Below are 13,817 nucleotides of genomic sequence, written 5' to 3' on the forward strand. Positions count from 1 at the left end.
TTCCCCTGGGACAATTTCTGACATACCAAACCTCAGGAACATTCAAGCACTGCTGTGTAAAAAAACAAAACCCACAAAAAAACCCCAAACAAACAAACGCCAAAGAAAATGGGAAGAAGTGGGCAGGAAAATGCAGTAATTTCTTGCAAGCTCCCAGGAGAAATTGCAGTACTCAATGACACTTAGTGGATCACTCTCTTACAAAGACAGCAAAAAGCAGTACAGCTCAACTAACAGGAAGTTTCCAGACTCTTTGGGGACATACAGCTGTTTTTTTCTCATTCCATCAAATGCTGGGTTATTGCCTCTAGAGTCATTGCCCTCTTTTATGTTGACAAATCCTATTGCAAATGGGTTTTAGAAGATTTTTCAGCTCTCTAAAGACTACCTAAAATAGATTTTCTGTAAATTATGTGGAACACACAAAATTCAAGAAAGTGAATAGAGTATTGGAGTTATAATGGATCTTGTTTGGAATATGCTGTACCTCTTATAATTTTGGCAATTACAACCAGGAGGCCAAGAAAAAGAGATATTTATAGCATATGTATGGCTCAGCAGCTCAAAATACCTTCCCCCACCCTCTTCCAGGTCTACTCCTGTAGTCACGGGTTCCCTGGCACTTAGAGCAATTCAGTTGAAGTGGTATGTAAGGGCTCAGTAAAAGGTGAAAAGGTGATTAAAGTTTTAATGGATTTGATGGTCTAAGACTTAGTGGGATTAGGCCACTGTCAGTGCTTATTCCTTGCAAATGTGGATAGGGGAGGAGAGGATATTTATCTGAGAGGAACAGAAAATACCCAAGAGAGAATGTCTGCCAGGGTGAAGCAGAAAGATTGGTCACTGGCCAAGTCACCTTTTACTTTTGGAAATAGAGATAAATTTATCCTGCATTGTCAGCAGAGAGGCATTATATGGAGAGCAGCAGGAGACTCACTGGCTGAGGTGGGGTTATGTCTTCTTGACGAGGGAGGTTCCCCTTCCTTCTGGCTTTCTGTAGTTTGCTCAGGGCCACTGCAATGCAACTGCCCACTCTGGCATTGTTCTGGATCAGAGCAAGGTCTGTTTGGCATTTCTTTGAGGAAAAGAAAAAAAAACAAAACAAAACCAGAGAAACTGACCTGTCATAAGCCTATGTAGGAATAGTCTAGAGGGAGAAAGCAGAAAATAGATGCTGTGAGACTAGATCCCTAATCCTTTGGGGAAACATATATTATTAGGTTACCACGCTGCATGAACATCCTAAATTTTTATATTGTTCTTCACCTTTCTTTGTCCACAGAGAGGAAACCTGCCATCTCCATTTGACAGATAGGGAACAGAAGCAAAGGCTTTACAGAGAAAAGAGAAGGTGAATTGCTTAAACTAGAGCCAAGAGACTAAAAACCTCAGAGGATCTTTTCCAGAAAGAGATGACTACTGAGATTTTTGCCAAGTCTCTCTCAGCAATTTTTTTAGCAATGTCACTGGAAGCAGAGTATTGCAGGCCTTGAAAGCCCCACTTTGTAGCTCCATACAGCTCTCATATGCAAAAATGCCTTTACCAATCTTCCTTGTCTGACCATGTCTCCTAGGGGACTGGCAGCTGAGCCTGGATATGAACCTGGCTCTTCCAGATCCTACACTGGCATCCCAGACAGTAGGACTTCTTTTCTCTTGAAAGTGCAAGAGGATTTCTGCTCACCCAGGAGTGGTTTTCTTCTAAGTTTCTCTTACTCTGCACCCATGTGAAGAGTTGGATAAGGCATTGTAATTCACAGCCCAGTGTTCTGGGAAGCCCAAATACTTTTCAGTGTGCAGCCCTACCGTGGACAACAGAGCCCTGAGATTCCATCCTGGAGCAGCCAGGCTTGGTGATCAGATTTGAGGGATGTTTTTGGGGTCTGGACAACCTGCTGGCCTCCAGTTTTAATGCAGCAGTGGATGATAGTAAAGGTGCTCCTGAAAAAGCAAGATGGGGTCACTAAGCTCTCATCTGTTTGTAAATACTGAAGTGTTTGCCCCTTATGAGACTTCTAATAAAGGGATGGCATTTCCCACCAAGCATTATCAGAAGAGATAAAAAGTACACTGGAGTACTTCCACACACACCCAATTCATTGAAAGGATACTGGAGTCCAGTGATTTCCCATCAGTTAATTCACTGAGCTTCTGTAACATAAAAGGGGTCAGTTCTTTGCCTGTGATCCCTTTGGATCTGCAAACATAAAGAAAATGCCTGCAGATGAGAAGGACTGAGCTGAAGCAGAATTAGGGGAGAAGCGCTGCTGCTAGCAGATAATTTATCTCCATAACTGCACACCATAAAAAGTCCTGTAAACAAGCTTCAGGTTAGATAAAATAACAGTTGAAAGCATGTTGTGGGCATCACCCACAGGGTTAAGCTGCACTGCAGCCCCTGCAACGGTGACCCCAAAGTCATTCACTCCCCCAAGACCACCAGGGAGCAAAGGATGGGGCTTAGGTTGCTTCTCACCTGGCTTCACTGAGAGCTTGCTGGGTGGCTTCTTCGATGACCTGGCCAGAGGCAGCTCGCTCCTGGGGACAAGGCACTGCTATCAGCACCCCGCTGCTCAGGCCTAGTCCCAGGGCACTGGCTGGGAGAGGACAGGCAGATCATTAGTGGTTCTCCTTGGATAAATCTCATGCTGAAGGAAAAGGACAGAGAAGAGTGGGAGCTGGCAAAGGAACCCGTGCAGATGGAGTTCCTGTTGTTAGCTGACCCAAAGAAAGGGTCTTTTCCAGCTAGCAATCAATTTTACATCTGCCTATTTCTTTTGAGTCTCTCTATACAATAAAAGGGGCAAAGAACTTTATTTACAAAAACTGATTCCACTTCTGAAGGCCCAGAAGCTGGTTTTGTAAACACATTAGCATACGTGTTCCCTTCACTTTCCCCAGTGTGAACAAAATGTGTATGAATATGCCAAGGTGCCTGCACCTAGCTAAGAAGATTGCTGTAAAGACTGAACTTCCCTGATACTTTATTTTCAAAGCACTGAAGCAGGAATGGGGGAGGTTGGATGGCTTGTTTTTCAGGATAAACTCTCCTCCAAATTTAAAAAAGAAAGTGCCTCATCCAAGGTGATTTTCATGTCTTTGTTTTCCAGGACCCCTGGAAGGTCTTTCCCTGATGAAACACACCAATGAGTTCAGCTGCCTCCTCTTCGTTCTGGACATGATATGGTGCCTGGAAGCCACTCTGGCGTGAGAAGAAGGCTGGGAACTCCCTTGACTCTCCAAAGGCAGCCACACAGACTCCCTGAGTCTCCTGCAGCAGTGGAGGTGAGACAATCAGGTAATCAGTGGAGGAAAGGGGACCCACCAAAAGAACGAGAGTTTTTCCTTCTACCCAGCTAGAAATTGCCTTTATTTAGCGCAGAGTTTGGTTATTTTTATACATCCCATTCTGTTCCTTTCTAGCACCAACATTTTTCAGAACAAAGAGCCAGATGTTAACTGGTTAGACAGAATCTGGTTTACTGAGACACAGGAGACATGTATGTCCTTTGCTTATGCTTGGAGCTGACCACAGGTTGTTACCTTGGACTCAGTATTGCACTAATAGCAGCTGCATGGCTTTTGATCAGCTATTTGCAATAGAAAAGTATTGACTTAGGCTGTCATCTGAAGTGCTGGTCCTGGTGTTTTCAAACATACCAAACCTTAAAAAGTTACTCAACTGAAACAACCATCTCATTTCCCACTTCAGTTCTGGTTTTATTTTAGTGTTTGACGGATCTAGCTTGTCTGATCTATCATTTCTGGAGCATTTTCCTAGAAAAGCAAGCTTTAAGACCAGAGAAAGAGGTTTGGCTAGTGCTGCCTTTTGCCTCATTTGGAATAGCTACCAGAACAGCCTCTTGGCCATGGATAGATTTGTTAGGGAGCAGCCCAGTGCTTGTATGATCCCAGAACTAGAGAACCGTAAATACGGCTTCATGTCCTCTCAACAGTAATTTCTAAAAATCCTAGGCTTAATACCTGCCCCAACACCACTGGGCATTCTGTACACAAAGTACATTATCTTCTTTTGGGCTCAGCAGCCCATGCTACCTACCAGATATTCCAGTGTCCTGCCAATATCAAGGATAGACTTGACTCCTGCAGATACAACAGCAACCGGAGTTCGTCCCAGCTCTGTCAAGTCAGCACTCACATCCAGAGCTGTCAAGGGACAAGCAGCCATTCTGTTATTGATTGTGTTGTACTCTCAGCTGATGTGATCTGCCCTCTTAAAAACATAGATCTGCCTGGGATGACACTGCCTGCTTTTGAAACCACTTAGATTCACAAGTAAATATTGCCAGTTTAGATCACGCCTTTGGCTGTTGAGATGGAAGGAGATATTGACAAAAAAAGGAGTTACATGGCTTAGGACAGAGCTGCAGTCTTGCACTGTGTCCCTTGGGTCTTTGATCACATCGATACATAGCATGCAAAAATTTGGTAGAATAGAAAAAAAAGTGTTATATAGCAAGGACACAGTTCAAAGAGACAGAATATAATTTAAGATTTTGATTTTGGTATTGACATCATTGGCAGAAAAAGTGCCACAGGAGCTTTGCTGGCCTCGGGAAACTCCCTGGTCTGGAACTTACAGCACATCTGAAAGGGCAGTGCACTTATGCTATGCTAAGAATATATATGGCTAAGAAAACAGAATGCACTTAAAGGTCGCAAGCTTCACTGCCAAGGCTGGGCCATGTTCCAGGTTTTGAGAGAGGAGGACATGCCTCTAATGTGGATCAGGGTCTTAGTCTCTTTTGTGGTGGCACTCTTCCCCTCAGCTGAGAGAGAATCAATAAAACCACTGTGCCTGGTAGCCAGTATCAGGTTATCCAGCTGTTAGGAAGTGGAAGAGGTACAGTCAGCCCCCATATAACCCTGTGTAAGCAAAAGAAAAACTCCCACCCTCTTAACAACTGGCCAGTCCTCAGGAGGAATATTCTGAAGCTCCTGGAAACCATACACCAGGTAGAAAACAACCATATTATAGTCAAGAAGGATGACAACTTTACTCTTCTTAGGAGACAGTTACTGTAGGACAGACTGGGAAAAAGATGAAATCAAATAAAACAGTACCAATATAGAGAAAAGTGGAATGTGTTGGTTTCCTTACTGTTCTCTCCTCCACGATGGACCCCTCCTATGCCACCTGTCACAAACACAGGGATTCCTGCTTTGTGCGCCACAATCATTGTTCCAGACACAGTAGTGCCACCAGAAAAGCCCTGTCAAGGGACAACCAATCTTAGTCAGCACCCAGGATGATGCAGAGAATACAACATGTGTGTGTTCTGACACACAGCAATGTCACAGCAGCCTGCTGTCACCAGCTGACAAGTGAAATTCTGATACAAATATTTTATTAGGTAAAAATACGGAGGAATCATTGTCCCCGGTACTTGAGCTGTTCCTCCCCTGATGACAGAAGTGGCCTTTGTTCTCCATGGCTTTGCAACCAGAAGGTTTCACAGGCAGCTACTGTCACCCTAAGCTCTGGATGGTCTGTTTGTCACACATTTTACATGTAATGTGATGATGCCTTATCAGGCCAATGAGAATATTATTAGCCAAGTGCCCATGGCTTGCCAGCCAATCCAGAATAACCTTTCAGGATCCCTATTCCATAGCTGCTATTCCCTTACTCTGTTGTATTTTGACTAGGTAGGACCATGTTTGAGCTTACCAATAAGATGCCACTTTATGTGACATTTTCAAGAGGTTTACAAGCCATCTGGCCTGCACCTGGAGAGCACTATACTATTGCTGTATAGAAAACACCATAATAGAAAGTCTGCAGATCATACCTGGCTAAGGACAAAAGGAAGATCTCTCCGAGACACTTTAACTACATTTTTACTGCTTGCCAAGAACTCAATTTCCTCTTCCATGAGTCCCACGTGGATTCGACCCTTTAAAATACCTACAGTGGCTGGCACTGCTCCATTTGTTGTTACTATTTCTTCCACCTCTTTGGCCATGCTAGAATAAGAAAAACAAGACAAAAGTCATAAATTTAGTGAGGCAAACAATCAGATGAAAGAACAACTTTAATGGCCATCATTCTCAGTTTATACAGTGCTTGTGACTTCAGCTGAGTCCAGTTCCTTTTCTGTATCTTCATAATGGCTGAAGACTTTGCCCATGAATTTGCAGAAGCATAGAGCTCCCATTTTCAGGACAGCAATGTCCAAACTCTATGCTTCATTTTTGAGAAAAACTGCTTGGTTTATGGGCAAAACGGGTTGTAGAATAAGAGTACTGAAAACAGGGATCTTCTCAAAATAGGATCTTTCTGTACCTATTTCCTGTACCTTATTCCTCTGAGATTACACCTTCATGATAACACCAGGTAACTCCAGCCCTACTCAAATGACCAGGAGATATTTTTCACAATACAAGAAGTCAGATATAGAATAACAGGAGTGCCAAAGAGCTGCAGCTGAGGATCCTCTATGGCTGCAGACTTGGTCTTTCTAAGCTTTCCAGGTTTGACACTTGATAATTTGTACACTATTCTTTTTTAAGAACAGCATCTTCTTCCTTTCTGACCTATCTGTACCTACACCAGGCAATTCTTAACTACCTCCTCCCCCAAACTGAATGTTTAGAGCTTCAGTTTAAGGAAGACTGTCAGGCAAAATAATGGCCAGGTAAAAGCAAGATGGAAAATCAATACTGAAATTTTCCTGTGCTTTCTGGAAGCAAGGATGGAGGGCAGAGTGCAATGATTTCTGGCACTGTAACTAAATGAAACCCAAAACTACTGAACATCAATAAACAAAAGGTAGGGGTAGGAAGGTTTCTATGCTGGGCACAGAAGGCAGCAAGAGGGACCAGCAGCACTCCCAGTAGCTGCTCTGAGCAGAGCTAAAGAACAGATTTCACTATTGTGTTCAGTCCTTATTGCATTACAAAAGACATAACGAAAGAAACTGCTGAGTGTTCTCAAAGTCTGTACAAACTGTGCAGCCAAAAAGGCTGGTAGCTCTCTCTTAGAGCAAGTGATGGCATTATCTCCTGCCACATTTTAAAGGGAGCCAGAAATTTAAGGTGTTGGATAAAGAGATAAATAGGTATCCCATTTGTGCCCTAGAAAGTCCAAATATAATTGTTTTACACTGGAATTCATATTCTACATGCCTAGCAACCTGACATTTCTATTTGCTCTTGCAAGGGTTTTGGCTTGACCAAGAATATTACTAGTATAAATTGACCAACTTTACAACTTTGTTGAAGGAGGAACATCAAAATCCACCACCTCAGATTCTGGGGATAGGCCATTCCATGTGTAATGATGGTGCTTTCCAAGGCTACGACTGGTTTCCCCTTTATCAGGGCTTCCTGAACAGAGGGCTGAATCTTGAAATGAGCACCTGGGGATGAACATAAAAAAGTGAATTATTTACACTGAGTGTTTGCAGTAACTGCTGAGCTGTTTTATAAAAGGCAAATCGTCACCATCACAGAAAATTAGTTTTATAATAATTTATAAAAATATTACAAAAGTATTATTAAAATTTTATAGTTTGTTTATAGTTTTCAGCTGTTCTTTGAGGTGAATTCACAAATAACCTGAAGAAGACTAAGGCCTTCTTTGCCTTAGTTTTTTATGCGAGATATTTGAAAAATATCTCTACTGTTAATATGAATCATAACCTCCCTTATCATCACTGAATGCTCCTCTGCCATTACTTTTGCAGCTAGGTTGTCATTGTCTCCATTAACATTACTTGAAATTAACATGACTGTAAACAAACTGAGCCCTGCAACCATACCAGGAGAAGGATACCATAGTAACTCAATGTATTATAAGACTACCACGCATAAAGACTATTGCTGCTCTCTGCTTTGCTCCTAGAACACTGCCAGCAAGATCTCTGCTGCATTCAAATGAGGAAAATGGTTTCCACCCGGGAACCATTTCAGAAAGCACTACTCACCATGCAGAAATCTTCTCACCTGCCTGGTCCCACAAGCCACAGTGGCCACATGTCTTCCCAGGCTACAGGTTATCTTCCTAATCATCTTGTGCAGATGGTCCTGAGATAAGACAATTCAGGTAAAAATGAAAAAAAAAAAAGTAATTTAGCAATGATGCAACCGTGTGAAGCTAAACATATCATCACTTGCCTTGATCCTGGAAGGTAAAGGATGCTTGCCCAGGAGACTGCCTGAAGACTCCTGGTGTTTCAACCATGAGCTAGGGTGTCAAAGCAGAAGTTTAAGCTGCAGAAATGGAGTTGGAAATGTTCACCTGATCGGGTGTCAATGCTGGCCTGAAATCAAGGTGGGGCAGAGGAAAGTATGAGGAGTAATGAACTAGAGAGAGTTTAGAAGTGAAGTAGGCTTATTTCCAAAGCTACTTGCTCATGATAAATTGCAGGCTTGGCCACTGCCAACCTGAAAGATCACAAGGAGAAATCTCCCAGATCGATGCAGGCAGGGGAATGTTATAAAGAGATGAACCTGGGTTTTGCCAGTGTCTAGGAGAAAACAAGCAGTTCAGTAAAACAAAGAAAGGAGCTGAAAACCGGTAAACCAGACTGTAGCTCCGAGGAAAGAGCAGCTTTCCCTAGAGCCAGGAAGGCTTTCTGTAGGCTCAAGTTACATCATCCTTCTTAGTGCAAAGCCTTGGAAGCAGAATGGCAATTCAGCCCCGGCAACAAACTCCAGAACTCCTCTGGTCTCTTAGCAACTCCTATTCACTTTAATTAAATTGATTTCCAAACAGACAAAGAAGGGGAGAGAGTCATAAAAGCGAAAGACTGATCTGGTCTGGGCCTCAGGGCATTTTCACTCACTGCCTGGCTTCTTCACCTATTTTCCCTGGACATTTGGTGATATTCTTCCAGCCTTTCTGCTCCTCACCCCTTTTCCAGGAGGAAAGGATTCCTTTCTTCACTCCCTTGTACCTATCATTAATTCAGATGGTAAATTAATTAGAACCCAGTACTGTTTTTGTGTTACATTTAGCATAACATGATTCTGATCTCTGCACAGTGTGTGACACAACAGCTATACAGAACCATCTTACAACCAGGAGGAGGGGGTTTTATTGCTCAAATATAAAGACTTCAGCTATCCAGGACTGCTTGGGCTGTATAACACAGGAAAATAGTGACTGGTTCTGCCAGACATCTCACAAGAAGCAACATACACCTGACCAAAACTGTAAGACTTTTTTCCATTTTCCAAAACCTCTTAAAGACAGGAATCTTAATTAAATTTATGGAATCATATCATGACACAAAAGCAGCACAAGCTCTTAATTCATGCTTACAACCTCTGCCTACGCAGTGCTAAGCTCAGCAGCCTGAGCATTTCATGCAAATGTTCTGGTATGACTGCGTGTGCATACACACCCTTTGCCCTCTGGGGCTAAAGTCAGCTTTGGAATAAATTAATTAAGCCAAAAAGATTATGCCAAAGATCAGATGAGCTGCTCAAGTTGTGCTCTGAATTTTAACAGCTCCCTGAACTCTGAAGCAGGACATCCAGGAGTGCCCAGCTAGTCACCACCTCAAACTAAATATGACTTAGTTGATGTTCAGTGGAAACTCAGCCAACACTCAGCCTGGGCTGGCTGAAAAATATTTTGAAGCTTGGCAAGTTTTGCAGCAAGACCCGTCTGACCTTTCGCCTTGTAACGCAACTTTGCCGGTCGCTGGTCCAAGTTTCAGGCAGCTCTAGCACAGCCAGACTGACTTTCCTCCCTCCTCCAAACCCTCTCCGCTCGCCTCCCCTCGGGGCTGACCCGGTGCATCCAACGGGGTCCTGTCGTGCTTCTTACCTCGGGGCGTCTGTCTCCTGCGGGGAGGCTGGGTCGGTACCGGAGCGGTGCCGGGGCAGCCCTGGGAGCAGGAGGGAGGGCTGGGAGCAGCATGGGGGTGCACAGGGCAGTGGATCCTGGCTGAGAGAGCCCATTTATTATTAACCACGGACACAGCTGAGCTCTGGAGCTGCTGGGTGCCCGGGGTGCGGGGCCATTTCAGAACGGGGCGAGGAAAGCCGCAGTGATTATTTTTGTTCACATGGTGCCAGATTTTTCCCTCACTCTTTAAAAGGCTTTTCTCATTTTTCAGATTCCTTTGCTGTTAGGTTTTTGTTTTTTTTTAATCAGTGAATTCGTTGCTCGCCAACACAATGCCTCTGCAGACTGAGCCCCTTTGTGCTTATTCCTAAAAAGCAGAGGAATTGCATTCATGCCTCCTCCACAACCTCGCCAAATGCAGCTGTTAAGTTCCTTCTTCTGGGGTTAAGAGCTGTACCCAGCTTTCAGCCTCCCCGGCGAGGAATGCTGTAGGCCTGCAGCCAGCTGTAGCAAAACTCCACGCACCACAGACACTCGGCTACCCCCAGAACACAATCTGGGTTCACCAACTACCACGGCCTCCTACCTACTGTAAAGTCAATCCTTAACATGTTTAGGGTGGTTTTAAACAAGGGCTCTGGAACTAATAAATCCTCATTCTCTTGTAAAAAAGCCCCGATACTTTTGGGATCTAATGCGTATACTATTCATGTTTCGATTTTATATTCTGCAGAAAATATCAGAGTTAAATGGCTGCCCACGACAGAATTGATTTAGAGGGTAAAAGACATCATTGTATGCAGCTTCCCTCCATAGCATAAAACTAGCTGAAGTGATTGCTAGTGTATTGCTGAAGTAATCAATGTCAGGGAATGGATTTTACTGTAACCCATTAATCAGGACATTGTAACACATAAGTTGTTAAAAACATATTCACCCTTGTCCCTTTCAAAATAAGTTTCCTGCAACTTTTGTCTTGTTTTCTACAGCCTTCCAACCTTTTCAACTAAACACATTCAAAGAAATTTCAAACAAGGTTTGTTTAGTTACAAAGACAAAACTGCTTCTGACTTTTGCTATGCAGTCTGGAGGGAATTTGACTGCAGGAATGACAGATTGCATAAACGGATACCATAAATGGATGCTGAAGATTTTGTGAATGGTACCTTCTTCCTGGGGGGATGGGTAGCCAGATGCACTAAAAAGAAAATGAGTAGGTAGGATTACAATTTTGAAAAAGATACACAAATGATAATATAATTTTGCTTCTAGTGAGATCTGTTTGGAAAGACCACAGTACTGTAGGAACCTATTTGGGCTATAGCATTTTTGCCATGCTACAGGACAATATAATTTAGTATTCAAGCTAGTCACTCAGTTTTCAGCTCTAAAGATCATTATTATCTCACAGTGATCTTATGCAGTAGACACCCAGTTTGGTCTGCTGTATCAGGTAAGTCAGGGGGAAAGACTGTGTTGCTTGATTTGCCATTTTTCTCCTCAAACCAAGTGGAAAAACAGCCTGTTGGGTTTCTAGCTCAGCTTTCTAATATGAACCTGTAGGCCTCTAAGACAAAGCAGGGATGCTCAAGCAGATCTTTAAGGGCACTCCTGCAGTCTTGTGAGCATCCCAGGTTCTGACGTTATCTGCTGGGTTTATTACAATGAAAATAAGAGCTTATATGAGTGATTGTCAAGAGCTAACCCTGTATTTTGCTCCACTAGAATAGCCACTGAGGCCTGAGCCACTGTTTCTGAAAAGGGGTATTACAGCTGATGATGGTATAGGGGCCAGGGTGACAAGATCACAGTAAGAGGGAAGACAGAAAGCCCCAGAGAAGTGCTGCAGACAGTTTTTGTAGGAAACCGTGGGGGCTGTGTGTCACACTCTCTCCTCTGCTTGCTGCTGCACTATTTAACTTTCCAGCCCTGTCTGCCTGCAGTGACCCAGACAACTTGCTGCTGGTGCTTCCCCCTCTGGGCCTCAGAAGAAGAGGTTAATATTAAACAGGTTGCTGGGTAAAATGGGGCCGGCTGGGAAAAAGTCATCACCATGGCAAATTCCTACTACCTGCTGGGAGCTGGGCCCTCCAGCCAACCTTGCATTTTCATCTGACTGTGATTCCTGCCATGAGTGAACGAGTGAACAGTGAACGAGTGAGTGAGTGAGTGAGTGAGTGAGTGAATTACCATCTCTGAAAAATATTCTCTCTTGGGGGAATCACTACTGAAGGCATTAGCGAAAATGAGAAGTTCCACATTAGTTTAGTCACACTGGTATGTCTGCCTTGGGACAGTATTTCCCTGAGTACCTGATTTCTAAGAGTCTGAAGCAGTTCTGTGAGCTGAACGAGCTTCTCGGTGTCTCTCTGGTTGCGAAGCTTGTTCTAGGCCACCAGTATCCAGAAGATGTACTAGAGACATGTACTACAGACATGCAGAATCATATGGAATACAGTTATTTAACCATTTATTTACTTTACCTTTGTGTGGACTGTGGTGTCTGAACCTGGCTGCATTGCCAGGGCAGCTATGTAGGGCAACAATCTAACCAAAACAAAGGCTTGTTGAAGTAACTTTTTAGTGATTTAATCTGCCCAAAAAGGCTTACATCTTTGTACTGATGGCACTGTCAGCTGATTTTCATGATCATCCCAATGACTCCAAAACAACCTTTCAGATTATCTCTATGATTTGATGATAAAGTATTTGATTAATATTTTTTTTCTAAACAAAAAGTATTTTTTTTCTCCATCTGTTTCCAGCAGAATGTAAGACTGAAGATATAAAAATGTGGTGTGGCTTTTGAACTTAGGTTTCAGTGTTGCACTTTGTATGAAAAAATGCTCTGAGATGGAATCAGGTGCAGAAAGCATCTTTGTTATAAGAGAGCTGGAGGTGTTGATGGACTGTGTCCATTTCTGGGCCCCTCAGTTTAGGAAGGAGATTGAGGTCCTGGAGCAGGTCCAAAGGAGGGCAACCAGGCTGGTGAAGGGACTCCAGCACAGATCCTATGAAGGGAGGCTGAGGGAACTGGGGGTGTTCAGCTGGAGAAGAGGAGGCTCAGGGGAGACCTCATCACTCTCTACAACTCCCTGAAAGGAGGGGGTAGCCAGGGGGGGGTTGGTCTCTTTTCCCAGGCAACTCTCAGCAAGACAAGAGGGCACGGTCTCAAGTTGTGCCGGGGGAGGTTTAGGTTGGACATTAGAAAGAATTTCTTTACTGAGAGGGTGATCAGACATTGGAATGGGCTGCCCAGGGAAGTGGTGGATTCTCCATCCCTGGAGATATTTAAGAAGAGACTGGATGTGGCACTCAGTGCCATGGTCTGGTAACTGCAGCGGTAGTGGATCAAGGGTTGGACTTGATGATCTCTGAGGTCCCTTCCAACCCAGCCAATTCTATGATTCTATGACATCTGGCTGAATATGAGCCAGTGGTGTGCCCAGGTGGCCAGTAAGGCCAATGCCATCCCGGCTTGTATCAGATACAGTGTGGCCAGCAGGAGCGGGGAAGTTGTTGTCCCCCTGCACTCAGCACTGGTGACGCTGGAACTTGGGTACTGTGTTCAGTTTTGGGCCCCTACTGCAAGGACACTGGGGTTCTGGAGCATGTAGAAAGCAGGGAAAGCAGGGCAATGCAGATGACGAAGGGTCAGGAGAACAAGTCTGCTGAGGAGTGTCTGAGGGGCTGCTCAGTCTGGTGGAGGCTGAGGGAAACCTCATCTCTCTCCACAGCTACCTGAACGGAGGCTGTAGTGAGGTGGAGGTTGGTCTCTTCTCCACAGTAACAAGCAACAGGACAAGAGGAAATGGACTCTTTGGTGTGCAACAACTCAAGCTGCACCAGAAGTTTAGATTGGATGTTAGAGGAAACTTCTTCACTGAAAGGGTAACTTAACACTGGAATAGGCTGCCCAGGGAGGTGGTTGAATCACCAGCCCTGGAGGTGTTTAAAAGACGTGTAGGTGTGGTGCTTAGGGGCACAGCTTAGCACT

The 13,817-nt window shown here is 44.0% G+C and overlaps 1 protein-coding gene across 8 annotated transcripts in view; it reads right to left on the bottom strand.

The window, feature by feature from the left end:
- Nucleotides 1–13,817, bottom strand: part of LOC139787907 (uncharacterized) — a 36,641-nt gene that overhangs the window by 16,154 nt on the left and 6,670 nt on the right. For 4 of the 8 annotated variants that reach the window (XM_071727352.1, XM_071727300.1, XM_071727317.1 and 1 more), the window contains exons 2-10: nucleotides 7,950–8,049; nucleotides 7,268–7,382; nucleotides 5,814–5,988; nucleotides 5,123–5,234; nucleotides 4,061–4,167; nucleotides 3,145–3,271; nucleotides 2,477–2,597; nucleotides 2,112–2,197; nucleotides 938–1,062 (exon numbers count right to left, since the gene is read on the bottom strand). In XM_071727352.1, coding sequence (XP_071583453.1) covers nucleotides 938–1,062; nucleotides 2,112–2,197; nucleotides 2,477–2,597; nucleotides 3,145–3,271; nucleotides 4,061–4,167; nucleotides 5,123–5,234; nucleotides 5,814–5,988; nucleotides 7,268–7,382; nucleotides 7,950–8,049 — 1,068 coding nt within the window. Of the gene's footprint in view, nucleotides 1–937; nucleotides 1,063–2,111; nucleotides 2,198–2,476; nucleotides 2,598–3,144; nucleotides 3,272–4,060; nucleotides 4,168–5,122; nucleotides 5,235–5,813; nucleotides 5,989–7,267; nucleotides 7,383–7,949; nucleotides 8,050–8,139; nucleotides 9,064–9,799; nucleotides 10,118–13,817 lie in introns of those variants that run through there. The other 4 variants (XM_071727308.1, XM_071727343.1, XM_071727327.1 and 1 more) reach the window with 4 other exon arrangements.

Source organism: Heliangelus exortis, chromosome 1 (assembly GCF_036169615.1).
Source record: "Heliangelus exortis chromosome 1, bHelExo1.hap1, whole genome shotgun sequence".
Lineage (NCBI taxonomy): Eukaryota > Metazoa > Chordata > Aves > Apodiformes > Trochilidae > Heliangelus > Heliangelus exortis.